The sequence below is a fragment of the Diplotaxodon limnothrissa genome, linkage group LG3 (genome assembly GCF_057381915.1).
Source record: "Diplotaxodon limnothrissa isolate DT_005_m linkage group LG3, D_limnothrissa_male_GT1.1, whole genome shotgun sequence".
Classification (NCBI taxonomy): domain Eukaryota; kingdom Metazoa; phylum Chordata; class Actinopteri; order Cichliformes; family Cichlidae; genus Diplotaxodon; species Diplotaxodon limnothrissa.
The window spans coordinates 24,978,807-24,997,819 of NC_140598.1; the positions used below are offsets into that span (position 1 = coordinate 24,978,807).

The 19,013-nt window shown below is 44.1% G+C and overlaps 2 protein-coding genes and 1 pseudogene across 2 annotated transcripts; all 3 read right to left on the reverse strand.

Annotated features, from left to right (window-relative positions):
- The window catches only part of LOC146635076 (ICOS ligand-like), a 164,865-nt pseudogene that overhangs the window by 72,231 nt on the left and 73,621 nt on the right, over positions 1–19,013 (reverse strand).
- LOC146635078 (uncharacterized) lies at positions 8,528–11,192 on the reverse strand. The gene is made up of 2 exons (XM_085344577.1): positions 10,892–11,192; positions 8,528–10,471 (listed from the first exon to the last, which is right to left on the reverse strand). The coding sequence occupies exons 1-2, from the start codon at positions 11,093–11,095 to the stop codon at positions 9,143–9,145; spliced, it is 1,533 nt and encodes a 510-aa protein (XP_085200703.1). The 5' UTR covers positions 11,096–11,192; the 3' UTR covers positions 8,528–9,142.
- On the reverse strand, positions 16,621–18,253 carry LOC146635079 (uncharacterized). Its single transcript, XM_085344566.1, has one exon. It carries the CDS (start codon positions 18,207–18,209, stop codon positions 16,644–16,646), a length of 1,566 nt encoding a protein of 521 aa, XP_085200692.1. The 5' UTR covers positions 18,210–18,253; the 3' UTR covers positions 16,621–16,643.

The following is a 19,013-nucleotide window of genomic DNA, read 5'->3' on the forward strand; positions in this document are numbered from 1 at the left end:
GGCCACGAATGACACACCCAACCCATCCTTCAAATTCGGGGTAATGAAGAACGCATTTGTTGGCCGCATTTGAAAGAGTCGACGAATTGGGACAGCCTTCGTCACCTGGCTGTGACATAATCGGCCTTCAAATGCAGCCCCCGGAGGATGCAGCCGACATTTTGGTACACAACTAAAGTGTGAGCACTCAGGTCGCATCAGAGCATCGGGCCGTATAGTGGGAGACCCTGCATCGTGACCTACGAACTTCTAACCCTTGCAAGTCAATCGTGCAGTTTCAGCAGAAGCCGCAACTGAAAAAATCGCACAGTGTATGCCCAGCACCGGTAATAAATAGTAAATAATAAGAATTGTAGATGCAACTTTTTGCATTGTTGTATTTGTTGCATTTGCAACATTTTGTGATTTTCTATTTTTATCTTCAGTTAGCAGCAAAAACATTTTACAACAGTCGTATTGTTCCATAAATATTAATTTCTGATCCTACAACAGGACACACTCACTGTAATTGCTGACCTCAAATTCAATTTGTACATAGACTAGGTTTGAATCTAGTTTTTGTATTTAATCTTAATCAGCACTTAATCTGTGTTGCATTTACTGTTTTTAATGTTCTTTATAGATGAACAATCATCATTTTATCATCACCTGACTAATTATAGTGCTTGCCAATGTCAGTGAAAATGAATTCAGACACATTCTGGATGTCGACATGTCTTCCTAGTACACAGCTCAGGTCACCAGTGACCCACTGAGGTGGAATTTTTGCCTCATACACTTCTTCAAGGTTCAAGGTTCTTTATTTGTCACATGCATAGTTATACAAGTATAACACACAGTGAAATGTAGCCTGACACACTCCTCGACATGTCCAAAAAAATTGTGTGTGTGTGTGGGGGGGGGGGGGGGGTGTAGAGGAAAAACATATATATATATATATATATATATATATATATATATATATATATATATATATATATATATGTGTAGTATATACATTGGGTGAATGTGAATATGAATAGACATCTGACTATTTTACAGGATAGACAATATAAGCATATTTAAAATTAAAGGAATTGAAATGTACATTGTGCCTTGGTTTAGTGTCTGGAAGAGAGTCCTGTCTCAGTCAATTATAGATGATGTGACAGGGCGGGTGTGTGTGTTTAGGGCACGGATGGCTTGGGGATAGAAGCTCCTCTTGAGTCTCTCTGTCCTTGCCCGGAAGATGCGGAACCTTCTACCAGATTGCAGAAGTTGGAACAGTTTGTTGCCAGGATGGGACGGGTCCTTCAGTATCTGCGCTGCTCTAGTCTGGCATCTCCTGGTGTAGGTGTCCTGAAGTGGGGGGAGAGCAATCCTGCAGCAGCGTTCTGCTGTACGGATCACTCTCTGGAGAGCTTTTTGGTCCTTCACACAGCTGTTCCCAAACCACGATGTCATGTTCTGTGTGAGGATGCTCTCCACAGCGCCTGTATAGAAAATCCTGAGGATCTTTGGAGAGACCCTGAACTTCCTCAGTTGTCGTAGGTGATACAGGCGCTGCCTAGCCTTTTTGGTCTGGACCTGAATGTGGGCAGCCCATGTCAGGTCTGAGGAGATGTGGACACCAAGATACTTGAAGGACTGCACCCTCCCCACTGGAGCTCCATTGATGATAATGGGCTTGTAGTCTCTGTGCTGACCCCTTCTGAAGTCCACCACCAGCTCCTTGGTCTTGCTGACGTTCAGCTGGAGGTGGTTGTCCTGGCACCACGATGCCAGATTCTTCACTTCATCCATGTAGGCCGCTTCATCGTTGTTGGAGATGGCACCCAACACCACTGTGTCGTCAGCAAACTTCACAATGGTGTTGGAGCCATGGGTGGCCACACAGTCTGAAGTGTAGAGGGAGTAGAGCAGTGGCGAGAGGACACATCCCTGAGGTGCTCCTGTGTTGATGGTGATGCTGTTGGAGAAGCACCTGCCCACCCTCACCACCTGAGTTCTGCCAGTGAGGAAGTCCAACACCCATGCACACAGACAGCTGTTAAGTCCCAGATCCCTCAGCTTTGTGAACAGTCTGCAGGGCACTATTGTGTTAAACGCTGAACTGTAATCAACAAACAGCATTCGCACATAGTTACCCTGTTTCTTGTCCACATGGCTGAGAGTGGTGTGTAGGACGTGGGCGATGGCATCCTCTGTGGATCTGTTGGATCTGTAGGCGAACGGTGTGTCTCCTGCCACTCTCTGACACTGTGCAAACGAGCTGGCCCCAGTGTTTTCTGGCATTTTCAACTCCTCACTGCAGGCATGTCATGTGCCTGCCTGCTTCAAGTCCTCTACCATAATCCCTGTCCCCAAGAAACCTAGGATCACTGGACTAAATGACTACAGACCCGTGGCTCTGACATCTGGTTCTCTCCTATCTCAAGACCCTCACGGCCCCCCTCCTGGACCCCCTGCAGTTTGCATACAGAGCCAACAGGTCTGTAGATGACGCCATCAACATGGCCCTACACTTCATCCTGCAGCATCTGGACTCCCCAGGAACCTACGCCAGGATCCTGTTTGTGGACTTCAGCTCTGCCTTCAACACCATCCTTCCAGACCATCTCCGAGGCAAGCTTTCCCAGATGAATGTGCCTGATCCCATCTGCCGGTGGATCACTGACTTCCTGACGGACAGGAAACAGCATGTGAGGCTGGGAAAGAATGTCTCGGACTCCCGGACCATCAGCACCGGCTCCCCTCAGGGCTGTGTTCTTTCTCCCCTGCTCTTCTCCCTGTATACTAACTGCTGCACCTCCACCCACCAGTCTGTCAAGCTAATCAAGTTTGCAGATGACACCACCGTTATTGGACTCATCTCGGACGGGGATGAGTCTGCCTACAGGAGGGAGGTTGAACGTTTGTTGTCCTGGTGCAGCCACAACAACCTGGTGCTGAATGCCCAGAAGACAGTGGAGATTATTGTGGACTTCAGGAAGCACACAGCTCCACTCCCCCCCATCATCCTGACTGACACCCCCATCACCTCTGTGGACTCATTCCGCTTCCTGGGTACCACCATCACCCAGGACCTGAAGTGGGAGCCCACCATCACCTCCATCATTAAGAAAGCCCAGCAGAGGATGTACTTCCTGAGGAAGCTGAAGAAATTCAACCTGCCAACACGGACGATGATGCAATTCTACACTGCAATCATCGAGTCCATCCTCACCTCCTCCATCACCGTGTGGTACGCTGGAGCCACTATCAGGGACAAACAGAGACTGCAGCGTGTTGTGCGCTCTGCTGAGAAGGTGATTGGCTGCAGACTCCCATCTCTGCAGGACCTGTACACCTCCAGGACACTGGGGCGTGCAGCTCGGATCTCAGCTGACCCTTCTCACCCTGGACACAGTCTGTTTGACCTGCTCCCCTCAGGCAGGAGGCTCCGGTCCATTCGCACCAGAACCTCTCGCCATAAGAACAGTTTCTTCCCCTCTGCTGTTGAACACATGAACAATAACCGTATGACTGTTCCCACCACTAACACATGACCCTACGCTGTGTTCACTGCATCATTCCATGTTTGGCACTGATCACCACCTGCACTCATGTATATATCTATCTACTTAGCACTTTTAATTCTTATTCTTATTTATTTATTTTTTCATGTCTATTTAAGTGCTATTTATGACACTATGTTTGCACTGAAGCACCGCAGCAATTTCCTAATGTTGTAAACCCGCTCAACATTTGGCAATAAAACCCTTTCTGATTTTTTTGTAATGTGATGCTGTTGTCCCTGGCTCTCTTTCTCTGTCTCTCCCTCCTGCTCTGTTCCTGTGCTACTGCGAGTGTAACTACCGCCCCTCCCCCCTCTTCCCAGCGCAAGCACAAGGCTCGCATGTGGAGTGAAGCGGAAAAAAAGTGCGAGAGAGAGGGTGAGAGAAAGAAGAAAATCCCCCACGGCTCGCGATAAGGAGCCGGCTCACGTCGTTCACGTAAAAGATCCGGCTCTAAGAGCCGTTTCGCTCGCTCGTGACACATCACTACTGTCATAGCCTGTCAACGACGTTGATTAGCTGCGTATATACAAATGTGAATCGCATCATTGGCTGGACTATGGGATAAGGTGGCATCGTTCTAATCCCATACGGGAGCAGCCAGTCACTCACTGACTAACACTGTAAAACAGAACTGTTAAAGTATTCATTTTAATTTCAATTCAGGTTAGATTTTTTCTTGTGCGCAATGCAGATTTTTTGTGCGCAGAGACCATGCCAGCAGTGCGCAATTGCACACGTGCGCAGCTTAGAGGGAACATTGGTCGTGAGGTCTCAGAATTTGCTCTTTGAGCAAAAGAAGAATGACAAGACCACGGAACTGAAGGTTAATAACATCATGGAGAAACTCGCAGCTCTCCAACGGAAGATTGAGAGACCAGTGTCGGAGTGTTAAAAACAGCTTGAAATTCTCATGAGTTGTTTGCAAAAGAAAAATCACCATCACGGACAAGGTAAGCGACTCATGTTGTAACTGACGTCAGACGCCGGAGATTTTGGCGGAAAATAAAAGCAAATGGTAGTTTAGATTTGAACAAATTCCTTTAAGCTTCAGTATTACCAAATATACTTATCAATTGTCTTATAACTAACAATATTTGTCTAAATAATCTCCAACACCCTGGAGAAACACGGGGAGAGTTTAGAGGCTCTCCAAGATTATATTGATCAGTGCTTTCAGGATCTCGTGATGAAGAAGGCCCAGAGTGCAGCTTCCCCGGCCAAATCTGAGACGCCGTTGTCGAAAAGACTTCGCCCGGCAGACTCCCCCGGCACAACATCGCCAGCCGGCAAAGCTATTGCCGACATACTGGAGTCAATCGACCAACGATTGTCCAGTTTCGACGCAAGGCTGTCCTTGGTGGAGATTCTTCACCAGGAATTTAAATGCTTGCGAGAATCCCTGGAGTTCAGCCAGCAGCAGGTGGAAACGCTCGCTGCTGAAAATGCCACGCTAAGGGAATTGGTGAAATGTCTCACAGAAAATGTTTCGATTATTTTAAAGAAACCGAATATAAATACATATAGTAATAAAAAATGTCCCATAGTACAAATGTTTTACACAAAATGATATTAATGTGGCCATTCCCTCACAGGGGTACCACAATAACATCATCCAGGCAGGAAACAGCATATGCAATTTGGGGAAGAAGCTACCGCTTCATGAGGTGCTGAAAAATGGCCGAGGCTTCAAATAAGACAAACGGAAGTGTGACGAATTGGTACGAACCATACAGAGTGGAGAAGGCCATTTTTGTCTTTGGACTCTGCAGACAAGGGAATCTGCCAGTAAGCGTTGGTTAAATCCAGCATCATAAAAAAAACAAGCAGTGCTTAACCAGTCCAGGTCAACCCAGGCATTGGACATGATAGGTTTGTAGCTTGAACCCATCCGCTGGAACGTTGAAGACAATATAATTACACAGCAAAGCAAGACACGAGTAGGCAAAGTTCTTCATGTTACTCATGCATGAGGGAGTCCTGCCTGGAGCCAAGTGTCGTTCCACCACTTGACCTCTGTCAGACTCTCAGCCAGGTCCCCCATAGCACTCCTTTTATTGTGGTTACATGAATATGCATAGGGTCATTAACATATAACATCTTACATAGGTATACATGTGAACAAAGAATACTGTGTGTGTGTGTGTGTGTGTGTGTGTGTGTGTGTGTGTGTGTGTGTGTGTGTGTGTGTGATTTGTGTGAGGTCAAGATGTGACCCTGTGAAGACTCCCCAAAGGCTGGTGCCAGGAGTCTAGGGCTCCATCTGAACAAAAGGCTCTTATACTTAAAGAAATATACGTGTGTTTGCTAAACCATATATCAGCAAGAGAAGATACGACCTCTCCTAGGAGGTGTGTGATCTTATGCTACAGAGAGTTGTTACAGACCTCCTAGGATGAGACATTCTTTCAATCTACAAATGATTATATACTTCTAAGCATATATGGTTAAATATTTCTAAGCATAAATGGCAATGAACAATACAAAACCTAACAGGACAAGCATCAAACCATGAGACCTTGTTCACTTTCTGATAATCATCACCAATGTTCCCTCTAAACTGCGCGTGTGCTCAATTGCACACTGCTGGCATGGTCTCTGTGCAGAAAAAAATCTGTGTTGCACATAAAATAAAATTCTAACCTGAATTGAAATTAAAGTAAATACGTTAACAATTCTATTTTGCAGTCTTAGTCAGTAAGTGACTGGCTGCTCCAGTATGGGATTAGAACAATGTTTGGTTTTCTTCCAGAATACTGCGGGAAGAAACAGTAAAAAACAGCGTTTTATAAGGAAAACTCTCTAAAGCACTCACTGCCTGTGAGCAAAGACAAAACCAAAACACCCCCACCCTTTCCCATTGGTCAAAAAATGCACCATGTCGACCAATCAAAACATGGCATTTAGTTGTTAAGAAACGGGAGGAAGTTTTAGGAGTGACGGTGTTCTGGGAATCCATCCTACCTCAAAAAACATCCTTCCCAATGTTTCTGCACAGATGCGGTGCATGTGCACAACACCAAAGCAGAATCCACTTTTTCTCTCACCCATCCGGAATACTTCTCAAAGTTATGCTTATGGTTAGGGGTAGGGTTAGGTTAGATTGCATCAGATTTGATGCAAAACACCTGATTGTTCTGTAAATAGTTTAAATGTTTGTTTAAAAAATGCCTTAGCAGCATTTTTAGGTAAACAGCTGCAAAAATCTTTGTTGTTTGCAATACTCAGTAACTTTTTTGAAGAAGTAACTATATAATTAATTGCCCAGCATTGGTCTTTATATATTGTATTTTGCAGAGAGAGAGTTACAAAGTTTCAAAGTGGTGCTCCATGAGAGTCCTGTAGACGAGCAGGGGAGGAGAACGCAGCTGCAAACCACTGTTGCAGTGCAGGAACATCTGCTTTATTGGAATGTGTGAGATGTTAACCACAATGACTCTTAAAAACACTGTCTGAAAACTTCATGCCAACAGCACGTTTTTAAGGAAAATCAAACATATTTTCCTTGAAGGTCATTTTAGAGTTTTTAATGAGCTGTAGGATCCTTTTTCAGTGTGAGTGGAGAACAGCCAAGTCGCCTCCTGTGATAAACCTCCACATGTACCACTGAAAACAGTTAAATTAGTTTGAATCGGAAATAATGGCTCAAACTACTTGTTCTGAGACCATTTCTTTATTTTTCCCACCAAACTGTTTAATAAGATAAACTCTACACAGACTTCATCAAATATAACTAATGCTTTAACAGTATCAGGATTTCATAATACAAACTTCAAATCAACAAGAAAACAGCTGCAAACATGTGGATCAAAATTCATTAAAAAAACAACATGTGGACTTCAAGGACTAAATACACTAAAGTGAAAGGAGGAGCAAAAAATTAGAGGTTTAACAGAATTTGAATTAAGTAAAAGTAGTCACCTGTGATCTTTAAAATGGTTCTGATGTGTGCTGCTGTTTTTAACTTTCAACATTTCTTTGCTGCCACTGTGAATAAGATTGTGTTCTTTGCCTAATTGAATAAAGGTTACACTGACTTACTGCTCCATCCTCTGGTACAAACTGGTATTACATGGAAGTACAGCTCAAAACCAGTTTAGCTTGAGTTTATTTTTTCAGGACATAAAGTCACAGCAGGTGATTTTCAAAGCTGGTGGACAGATTTAGTTCATTTTGGGAGTTTTAAGAGCAACAGCTGTGTAATTATTTGCAGTTTGGGGAGAAAATGATTTAAGAGAAGATTTTACAACAGCAAAAGATAAATATGAATGAAGAATTGAAATTTAACTGAGGTAACACATAAAATGAATACATAAAAAAAGAAGTTAATTTTGGAAAAACTAAGAAAGCTAAATTAAAAGAAATTGATATATAAAACCATATCTGCAATGTTGATACATTATCTGTTTGGTGAAAAAGAAATTCCTATAACTTTAATAATACAGTAACAAGTACAACTACTAAAGACTACTGTGTCCTAAGGGAACAAAGATTAAAATGTAACAGGGGTAACAGTTTAGAGAATTCAAATCCCTCAAAGGAAAAAACATAAACTTGATATGCATATCTATACATGCAGCTTCCTAAATGTAACATTCAGAATTATTCAGTGCAGGTCCAGAAATCAGAGCTACCTCATCAGATCCAAGTGTGACATCAGCTGACACTCTTTACAGGAGATTCCATCTGAACTCTGTGGAGCCTGATCTCAAGGTTTTTAAGTCTGAGCCTGAAACCAGAAGAGGATCTTTCTCTCTCTTCAGATTCATTGTGATCCAGTGATTTCAGTCCTGCATGATCAGGCTGATGTTTGATAATGAAGTGAAGGTTTTTGCACATTGGTAACAGTGAAACAGTTTATTTACAGTGTGGGATCGTTTGTGTTCGGAGTATGAACTGAGATTCCTGAAGCTCTTGTCACACTGGTCACAGCTGAAGTTCACTTCCATGTGTGTACGTTCATGTTTGTTACGATGACCTGATTGTGAGAAGCTTTTGTCACTGTGTCTGCACTTGTATGGTGTCTCTCCTGTGTGGATTCCCTTATGCTTTTTCATTGAGCTCATGTTCAGTGGTGAAGGATGACCCACACTGGTCACAGATGTGCTTTTTGACCCCACTGTGGAAGAGTTCATGTATTTTTATAGTATTTGGTGTGTGGAAGCCTCTCCCACATTCTTTGCAGTAGTTCATTTTGCCTCCAGTGTGTCTACGTTGATGTGGTTTTAGGTCCCGTTTGTGATTGGAGGTTTTTCCACAAAGGTCAAAGAGAAACTCTTTCCCACCACCACAGTGACGACAGGGTTGAGAAATGGATCCATGTGCTTTGCTCCACTTCTAAACAAAGACATTGTAAGTCGGGGAATTGCTTCAACGTTTTTATCCTGAATGTCGCCTGAAATAAAGAGCATCCTTGCCAGCGTCCAATTACATTTTACTCTTTACATAACACTCAGCTTACTGAGCGAAAATGATTCTTCATTTTGCCAAACTGTTCATTCAGCATAATTCCATAAGTTTATTCATGACACTTGTTCCAAAGACTCAGGTTACAACTACAAGATAAAAAAAATCAATACATCCTCACAGTAACTGCACTTGTAGAGTTACTTTCTGGTGTGGATCTGTTGGTGTTTTTTCAAGGGATGTGGAGATTTAAAAGTCTTCTCACACAGGTCACATTTGTAAGGTCTCTCCTCAGTGTGGCTAAACATGTGTTGTTGTAACTGTGCATCTGTTATAAATGGTTTCCCACACTGATCACAGCGGTAAAGATCATTTCCAGTGTGACTCCGTAGGTGACTATTTCGGTAGTGTTTCTCACTGAACCTTTTTCCACAAAAGTCGCAGCTGTACGCCTTAATTCCAGAGTGGGTAACTAGATGCCTCTGTAAACCGTCATTTCGAGCAAAAGCTTTACCACACAAATCACAGCTGTGCGCTTTAACTCCACTGTGCATGATATGGTGTAATTTTAAGCCTTTGCGTTGGGTAAAAGACTTTCCACACAAGTTGCAGCTGTAAGGTTTAACTCCACTGTGGATGAGTTGGTGTGTTTTAAAGTTTTGAGCGTGGGTAAAAGACTTTCCACACAAGTGACAGTTGTACGCTTTAAATCCACTGTGAACGAGTCTGTGTGTTTTTAATTCTCTAGCCTGGGTAAAAGACTTTCCACACAAGTCACAGCTGTGTGCTTTAACTCCACTGTGGATGAGTTGGTGTGTTTTTAAGCTTCCAGCCTGGGTATATGACTTTCCACACAAGTCACAGCTATATGATTTAACTCCACTGTGGATGAGTTGGTGTCTTTTTAAGCTTCCAGACTGGGTAAAAGACTTTCTACACAAGTCACAGCTGTATGGTTTAAATCCACTGTGGATGAGTTGGTGTGTTTTTAAGGATCCAGCCTCGGTAAAAGACTTTCCACACAAGTCACAGCTATACGGTTTAACTCCACTGTGGATGAGCTGGTGTGTTTTTAAGCTTCCAGCCAGGGTAAAAGACTTTCCACACAAGTCACAGCTATATGATTTAACTCCACTGTGGATGAGTTGGTGTCTTTTTAAGCTTCCAGACTGGGTAAAAGACTTTCCACACAAGTCACAGCTGTAAGGTTTAAATCCACTGTGGATGAGTTGGTGTGTTTTTAAGGATCCAGCCTCGGTAAAAGACTTTCCACACAAGTCACAGCTATACGGTTTAACTCCACTGTGGATGAGTTGATGTGTTTTTAAGCCTCCAGCCCGGGTAAAAGACTTTCCACACAAGTCACAGTTGTAAGGTTTAACTCCACTGTGGATGAGTTGGTGAGTTTTTAAGTCTCCAGCCCGCGTAAAATCCTTCCCACACTCATCACAGCTGTAGGTTTTCTCTCCCTTTCTTCTGTGAGGTTTGTCGGCCTCCTGAGAGCGCTGACTTCTCGCTCCATGTTTGTCCTGCAGTGACAGAGATACAAACAGAGGCAGTGAGTGAAATGCAGTCGTGGAACAAACTGAAACTCCCTCCATTGGTGGAATCAAACATGTCAACAAACACATTGTAGGTGTGTTACCACCACCTTCTGGTGACAGTATCACATTACAATGATGTGCTACAATGAGAGTTGTAATGAAAAGTACATTATTGAAAAAATATTGATCAGCGGAGAAAATCTTTTACGCATAAGAAATTGCAACTTATAAAATATAATCTTTGCATTTTCTTCTAACTTCAGTGGTTTTTGGTTGTGAATGTAGAGTCTGTATATATGGAGGAGCACAGGATGGAAAAGATAAAGCTGCTGTTAACATGTTTTTAAAAACCAACCAGCTGAACACACAGTTTCAATAACCGTGTAACTGTGATACTTTTCTCACCTTTTGTGTTGAAGTCATTGTTTCCTCTGTAGTGGCTGAGCTGAGTCCAAAATTGTTCCTCTGCCGCTCCACCAGAATCCTGTTACTCAGCTGGGACACACACACAAAAATATACAAACACCGAAAGTAGTCCAGACAGACCAAGGAACTAACTTTCTGTCTAAACTTTTCAAGCAGGTCATGCAGACTCTGGGGATTAAGCATGTTGTGTCAAGTGCATACCATCCTGAGTCTCAAGGAGCATTAGAGCACTGGCATCAGACACTCAAGGCAACGTTGCAGAAATACTGCTTGGATACTGGAAAAGAGTGGGATGAGGGAGTACCCCTTTTGGTGTTTGCCATGCGCGAAGCTAAGCAAGAGTCCCTTGGATTTAGCCCAAATGAACTAGTGTTTGGTCATTCTGTTCGGGGACCTTTGAAGTTGTTGAAAGAACAGTTCTTGTCAACAGACCATGTTGTGAAAACTAATGTTCTGGATTATGTTTCACAGTTCAGAGAGTGCCTCCATAAGGCCAGGTTGGCAGCTGCAGAAGCCCTCTCCTCTGCTCAGGGGAAGATGAAGAGTTGGTATGATAAGATCTTTCAATCCTCGATCTTTCAATCCAGGTGACAAGGTTTTGGTTCTTCTACCAACTGCTAGCTCTGCATTGTCTGCCCGCTTCTGTGGACCATACCAGGTGGATAAGAAAGTAAATGACACTGACTATGTGATTAAAACACCAGATAGGAAGCGCAAAACACGCTTGTGCCATCTCAATATGCTTAAATCCTTTCATTCTAGAGCTGACTCTTTCTGTGGCACCGCAGATAAGCCTGTGGCATCTCCGTCAGAGCAAATCTCATCTCCAGAAACTCTCTTGTTGAACTCCTCCTCAGGATTGAGGTCGAGTTTAGATGAAGATGGGCTCAAACTTTGTGATGCCAGCTACCAGAATGCTTAATTCTGAGGTACTGTCCCAGTTGTCTATATATCTGTCCCACTTGACCCGTGAGCAACAGTTAATAATAATAATAATAATGGATTGGATTTATATAGCGCTTTTCAAGGCACCCAAAGCGCTTTACACTACCACTATTCATTCACTCTCCCATTCACACACTGGTGGATGCAAGCTACACTTGTAGCCACAGCTGCCCTGGGGCAGACTGACAGAAGCGAGGCTGCCATATCGCGCCATCGGCCCCTCTGGCCAACACCAGTAGGCGGTAGGGTAAAGTGTCTTGCACACAACGACACAACGACTAGGACAGAGAGCCCGGGGATCGAACCGGCGACCTTCCGGTTACAGATGCGATTCCCAACCCCCTGAGCCACGGTCGCCCAGTTGGACATTGAAAGGCTCGTCAACATTCATTTAACACTCTTTGGGGACACGCCTTCCCGTACTACTGTAATAGAGCACGACATTGATGTTGGGAATGCAGTGCCTATTAAGCAGCATGCTTACCGTGTGAATATGGCAAAAAGGGAAATGATGAACACAGAAGTAGACTACCTTCTGAAGCATGGATTGGCTATCCCAAGCTATAGTCCATGGAGTTCTCCGTGCCTGGTTACGCCAAAATCAGATGGAACACCTCGCTTTTGCACAGATTTCCGCAAGGTAAATGTAGTAACAGTACCTGATTCCTTCCCACTGCCCCGTATTGAGGACTGTATTGACAGCGTCGGATCTGCTGCTTATGTGAGTAAGCTTGACCATCTTAAAGGTTATTGGCAAGTACCTCTGACAGAAAGAGCATCAGAAATCTCAGCTTTCGTAACACCTGATCACTTTTTACAATATACAGTCATGGCATTTGGAATGAGAAATGCTCCTGCTACCTTTCAGAGGTTAATGTCAACTGTATTATCTGGTGTGGCGAACTGTAATGTTTATCTTGATGATGTGGTCATCTATTCTTCCAACTGGTCAGAGCATGTCGACACTTTAACCACCATGTTCAAGCGTTTAGCTGATGCTTCCTTGACCCTCAACTTGGCTAAATGCGAGTTTGGTAAGGCTAGAGTGACCTACCTTGGAAAGGAAGTTGGGCAGGGCAAGGTTCTCCCTATCAGTGCAAAGGTTAATGCCATCCTCAACTTTCCTGTGCCAACAACACGCCGTGAGCTGCGCAGATTCCTGGGGATGGTTGGTTACTACAGGTGTTTCTGTAGGAATTTTTCTCAAGTCGTAACACCACTGACTAACCCGTGCAGCCCAAAGGTACCATTCATTTGGAGTCCTGAGTGTCAACATGCTTTTGAATGTGCAAAAGGTCTTCTGTCGAGTTCACCTGTTCTTGTCGCTCCAGACTTTTCTAAACCTTTCAAGCTTGAAGTGGATGCCAGTGAGGTGGGGGCTGGAGCTGTTCTTCTTCAGGATGATGGACAAGGAGTGAGTCACCCTGTCTGCTTCTTTGGCAAGAAGTTCGATACTCATCAAAGGCGGTACTCGACAATTGAAAAGGAGACTCTGGCCATGCTTTTGGCTCTTCAGCACTTTGACGTGTATGTGGGATCTACTTCCCAACCTGTAGAGGTCTTCACTGATCACAATCCTCTCGTGTTCCTCTCTCGTATGTATATCAATCAACGATTGATGAGGTGGGCTTTAATTTCACAAAACTACAACATTGAAATAAAGCATAAGAGAGGATGTGAAAATATTGTGGCCGATGCCCTCTCAAGAATGTGATGGTGTAAGGTTAACAAACTTATACGTTTGTTTTTCTGGGTGGGGGTGTTACATCCCCCAGGAGGATGTCTCTTCTCCCTATTAACCCTTTGTTTTGTCCAGGCTCCACCTCCTCTGTCCTGATTGGATGTTGCGCAGAGTCCGGCTAATTGGTAATCAGCAGAGCACTATTTAAGGCCTGTGGAGCTGTGCTTCTGTGGCCTCTGGCCATTTTGGTTGCCATACTTGTACAGGCTTGCATGCCTTTGTATTTTGTGTGAGCATTGTTGTTTTATGTTCAGACTGCTTGTAGGGGAGAGCTGCCTTTTGTTTTGACACCCTGTTTTCTCCTGTTTATGTGTTGTTAGGTAGGTTATGGTTATAGGTTGTATATCTTGTTTCTTTGGAGTTAGGTAAGGTTCTTTTATTTCAACATCAGGGATGTTTCGTTTGTTATGTTGGCCTTGGCTCTCCCTGACGTTATACCTCAGTCTGATCCCATCACCAGTATTAAACAAACCTTCTAAAATTACCATCTTGGCTCCTCCTTCTCTATCCACCTTTATGTTCGTCCCTTCAACCCCCTAGACCAGCCAGGGGACGTAACAGTGTGTGTGTGTGTGTGTGTGTGTGTGTGTGTGTGTGTGTGTGTGTGTGTGTGTGTGTGTGTGTGTGTGTGTGTGTGTGTGTGTGTGTGTGTGTGTGTCATTAGCTCAGCATCCTCAGCAGTTGGTGTTTTTCTGCAAACAGTCTCTCACTCTTTCAACATGTTCACAATAAACTGTGAACACACTTCGCCGACTTCACGGATTTTTGATGGTAGCGATCAAGCTACTTTTACTTCCAAAATCAGACGTCTTTATTTGCGCTGGAAGAAAATAAAATACATGTGCATCTGGAGATCATCCTATGAAGTCCTATTCTAAAGGCTGATTGCCCTCCCCCACGCTTGTACCTGTGGCTTCATGTCCTGAGGGTGGGGGTTGGTTGTTCTCCTGCCCTGCAGCCGATCCTTTTGTTCATATTCAAAGACTATTTTTCTGTATGTATTCTTTCCCCCTAGCAACCGCCATATTAAGATGTTGCAAGTGTAACGATGTAAAAGAATGAATATGGTTTTGTTGTTGTTAAATTCCTGTTAAACTTGGGATTGCAACCATGGGTTTATTTTGATAGATTTGATGTTGAAACTTTTATTTTGAAAATCCGCAGCGGAGGTCTGCTACTGGTAAACTGGTTTTCCCTAAGCTTATCAGTTAGTAGCTGTCACTACCCGATCTGTACCGGAAACCCGATTGGTACCCCGCATGCGCAAATGTTACGTCACTTCCTCTCTTTGCCAACATTGCGACATTCAATATATGTGGAGGTCGCCTTGTCAAACTGAGACCCAGGATCTCTTGTTTTCCTCATGAGCTTCGCTCAATTTGTCGATCCTGCCCGCGACTCTTGGTGCCGTTGCGTGCTTTGGACCCGGTGGACTCCTGCTTGGTTCCTGTTGTGGGATCTCTCAAGAAGGGTTCTGCAAAACCCTCTCCTCTCCGACATCTGCGTTGGCGTGGAGTGGACCAAACAAACCTCCGACCTGTGGATCTGGTTGTTGCTGCCTCGGAAGCTCCCGAGCCAATTCCTCTCAGGTTGGGATTAATTAACGCCAGATCGGTGGCAAATAAGACATTCATTTTGAAGGAATTTTTCGCTTCCCATGCACTGGATTTTCTTTGCTTGACTGAAACTTGGATTCCACCCGGTGAGTTAAGTGCCTTTTCTGAATTACTGCCGGCTGGCTGTGCCTTTTTTAGTGTTCCGAGAGTTTCTGGTCGCGGTGGAGGGTTAGCTGTTGTTTTTAAGGCACATCTTGACTTTAAGCACCTATCCCCATCAACACGCCACACCAGTTTTGAACTCTGTTTGTGTGAATGAAGGATACAAAAAAAAACACAACAGCAATAGAATAATATTAAACACAAAGTGAACCCGTCTTCCTTCATTAAATAGGTTCTTTTAGATGTTAAGGAGGAATTGACTTAACCAGGCTGGCGGAGAATGAAGACAACCAGACACCTGCGGCAGATGGGGAATCAGTGAACTTTTATTGAGACAGAGACAACCTCTCAACACAGCTCACATCAGGAGATTCCCAAGATTTGCTGTGAGGATGAGTATATATTCTCTAAAACTTACAGGAGGGGGTTGTGAGGAAAGTGCTGCATTAGCAGAAAAACAACTCCATAAAAGGAAATCGGCCTTGGGTGTTCTAGTCTCTTCGCTTGCAGATATCTTGCACCTGCAGGATGAGGCGATCGCTTCTTATCGCTCTCAAGGCCAAAGTCGTGAGCACATTTTTATTACACAGTTGCACAGTAACTTTAAAGCTGAACAATATTTAAAGCTGAATAATGTTTGATCAGATTATATTTTCTTCAAATCCCCCTTTTGACCCATCTTAAATGGGTCAACACACAAAAATAAGTAACATTCAAAGGAACACAGAGACGTGTCGAAGCCTGGCTCGAAAAACTCCTCGGGTCTTATCATTTGTCTTTATCTGTCATTGCAGATGAGGAGAAAAGAGTCCAGGCACCACCCTGCCCAGGGGTCGGCTGCAAGCAGTCTCGGTTCCCGACGAAAGCAGTAACAGCTGTCCTGCACCCAAGGATACAACGAGTCAGTGCAACCAGGGTAGTGACACAAAATTAACAGTTCCTGTAACCCAGCAACCAAAAAGCATAAGTAATGATAAAAATGTGGAGAGTACAGAGTATACTATAATAATGAGAGATATAAACGTGAAAATGTGAAAGAATAAATCAACCGTAAAATAAACCCAGAACGGTAACTGCTAAGGACATTCAAAAGTGAATATGGTAAAACGTGAGGAAGGGGTGTGGAAAAAAACAATTTATATCCAGTGGTGGGAGTACACATTCGCTCAGGCTTAAGTCCGGAGACCCTGAGAACATCGCTTAACCCTCACAACCCGACCAGACACAGTTCAACCAGATATATCCTTCAAGAGGAAGTGGGTGAGGGAAACAATTAATAACAAGCCTAATACAAAACACCACAGAGAAACAACCATTCTAGAAGCATTTAAACAAGAGAAAGACGATAATGTTCGTCACCCTCACGATCAGAGTTTTCATCATCCGTTGGCGAGGAGGTGGGAAGTTGACCAGCCAATAAAGGCATCTGCCGGGCGAGATCCTTATCCTCAGGAGTGAGAGCTGTAACAATCAGTCTCTGGAAGAGGGATCGAATGCATGGAATACAACAGCAACCGCAGGTGACTAGGACAGCAACAAAAACTGAGATGGAAACTAGGATGGAAGCTACAAGGGCCTTATATTTGCCAAACATGTTAAGCCAAGAGTCCCACATGGCAGTATCAACGCCCGAGTGTTCCTTCATTTTAACAGTAAGAGCTGTGAGACCAGTAATAGCTTTAGTGAGGGAACCATCAGGAGCTGTGTTATTGGGGATATAGGTACAGCACTCCTGACCAAAAAGGCTGCAGACTCCGCCTCTTTCTGCGAGGAGAAAATCCGTTGCGACCCTGTTTTGGAAAGCCATTAGGGAAGTGGCAGATAACTGTGCATGCACAGCTTCAAAACCATCTCGAGTGTAATTAGCCAACAGTTGCACATTAAAGTGAATGTAGTTAATTCTGTCTACATTCGCATTTATTTCAACCATCCAAAGTATCGAGGCCCATCCTGCTTTAACCTGGTCTCGCAGTTTATATTCATCGGGGACCCCACGGGGTATACCTACAGCATCAATATAGGTTGGATTATGAGCTGAACCTGGGATTAGAGAACGTTTAGAGCGGCGTTCAGAGGAGGATGGGAGGCCAACTTCGTGTACTTCTATAGAGAGATCTACTGGAGTGACTAAAACAGGTAAAATAAGAGTTATGAGAGCGCAAAGACCTGACGCATCCCGAGGGAAACCATCATATAACTTGTTATTGCCACACCACCACCACAAATCAGCCCTAGCCGTAGGTCGGAAGTTTGGTTTCATAACCGTCATCTCAGTGCACCAAGAAGAGTTCAAGCTACCTAGTTTTACTGCATTGCCAGTCAGGTTAATACAAGTGAAATTGTTCACAGCTACATCTGAAGAAAAGAAAGGTGGTTTATTAGAGACCGAGCGTTGAGTTTTAGGAAAGTGGTTTTCCAGATATGAGCAATGACCTCGTTTTGTATTGTTCATAAGATGCAGGAGGCATGCACTATTGACTGGCGCCGGTACCACTCTTAAAGTGGGGCGGGCTCCCATACACACTATGCAGTCGGAAGCCGTCTTGTCAGCAGCTTGTTCAGCTAGTAGTAACCAGTTGTTTGTTGCTCCAGAAATACCGGTTAGAATTTGGAAGAGGTCATCTTTAGACATTTTATTTGTGTCTACAATGCGTATTCGGCCGTTTCTCCCCCCGTTTGTATATGTCACCGGAGGGCCATTAAAGGTGGGGTTATCATCTTTAACTACAGAGCTTGGAGCTGCACCAACGCTAGGGCATATTTCCATTTGCCAATACAGGGCGGTGCGATCAGTCCAAGGGGCAAGTATAAATTGTTGACAGGAGGTCAAGGCCAGATCCTTTAGGGTAAAAATTAAGCCTGAAAGATCCGGTTTTTTTGCTATTCTGAGCATATTTTGGTTTCTCCAGTGCAAAGCCTGACCCCTAGAGTGCTTGGACCAATCGAGGTCCGTTTCTGACACTAAACTGGAGAGGAAGTGGTGGGCAAGACCCTAGGGGCTACATTTGTCAGATTGGGACTGTCAGAAGGGGGCGAAGCTTTTGAACTTGAAGGTGTCAGAAGTGTCGGGGGCCCTTCACAGATCAGGATTATGCCAATGGGAATGAGACCCAGGGCCAGGAAGCAAACAAAGACGCAACATCTTTGCCTGCCTGTCATTTCAGGGGGAAAGGGCCAAGACATGTTTACTTAGCTTGGATGTCTTCTAATAGAGGATGATGGGGCACAGAAAGGTGGTCCAGTTCCCCCCACCTCGCCAAGGGCGTGTTCTAGGAGTTAAAGAGCAACAAAAAGTATCAGTGACACAACTTTAAATGAGCTTTCAGCGGTTAAAACTATTGCAATGTAAAATGTAAATCTTAAAAACTCAAGCCAATATAAAAGCAAAGTCATAAAAGATGTTAAAAATAGAAAAATAAAAATGTTTAGTTCAGTATGAAGAACACCCCCTTTTGTAACCAGCCGGCTTGTAGGTTGAGTTTTGGCTCCCTCAAGTGGTTGGTGATGCTGTTGCAGCTCCTTCTGACAGGTCCTTCTGCACCTCTCTCAAGGTTCTTCCTGGTTCGGTGGCAGCAGCGCACTGTGTGTAATGAAACCAGGTGTCACCTTTCCCTTCGAGCCTGACAGCGTGGGAGGTCCGCTCTGTTATGCGGTAAGGGCCTGTCCAGCGAGGCTCAGCCCACTTTCTCTTTGTGAC

What these genes read in the sequence shown, in the direction of transcription:
- LOC146635078 (XM_085344577.1), bottom strand. Translation starts at nt 11,095, where the DNA reads ATGCTTAATCCCCAGAGTCTGCATGACCTGCTTGAAAAGTTTAGACAG. An exon ending in CAATGACTTCAACACAAAAG is followed by an intron (nt 10,472 to 10,891) that starts GTGAGAAAAGTA and finishes CTGTCACTGCAG; the next exon opens with GACAAACATGGAGCGAGAAG.
- LOC146635079 (XM_085344566.1), bottom strand. Translation starts at nt 18,209, where the DNA reads ATGCTCAGAATAGCAAAAAAACCGGATCTTTCAGGCTTAATTTTTACC.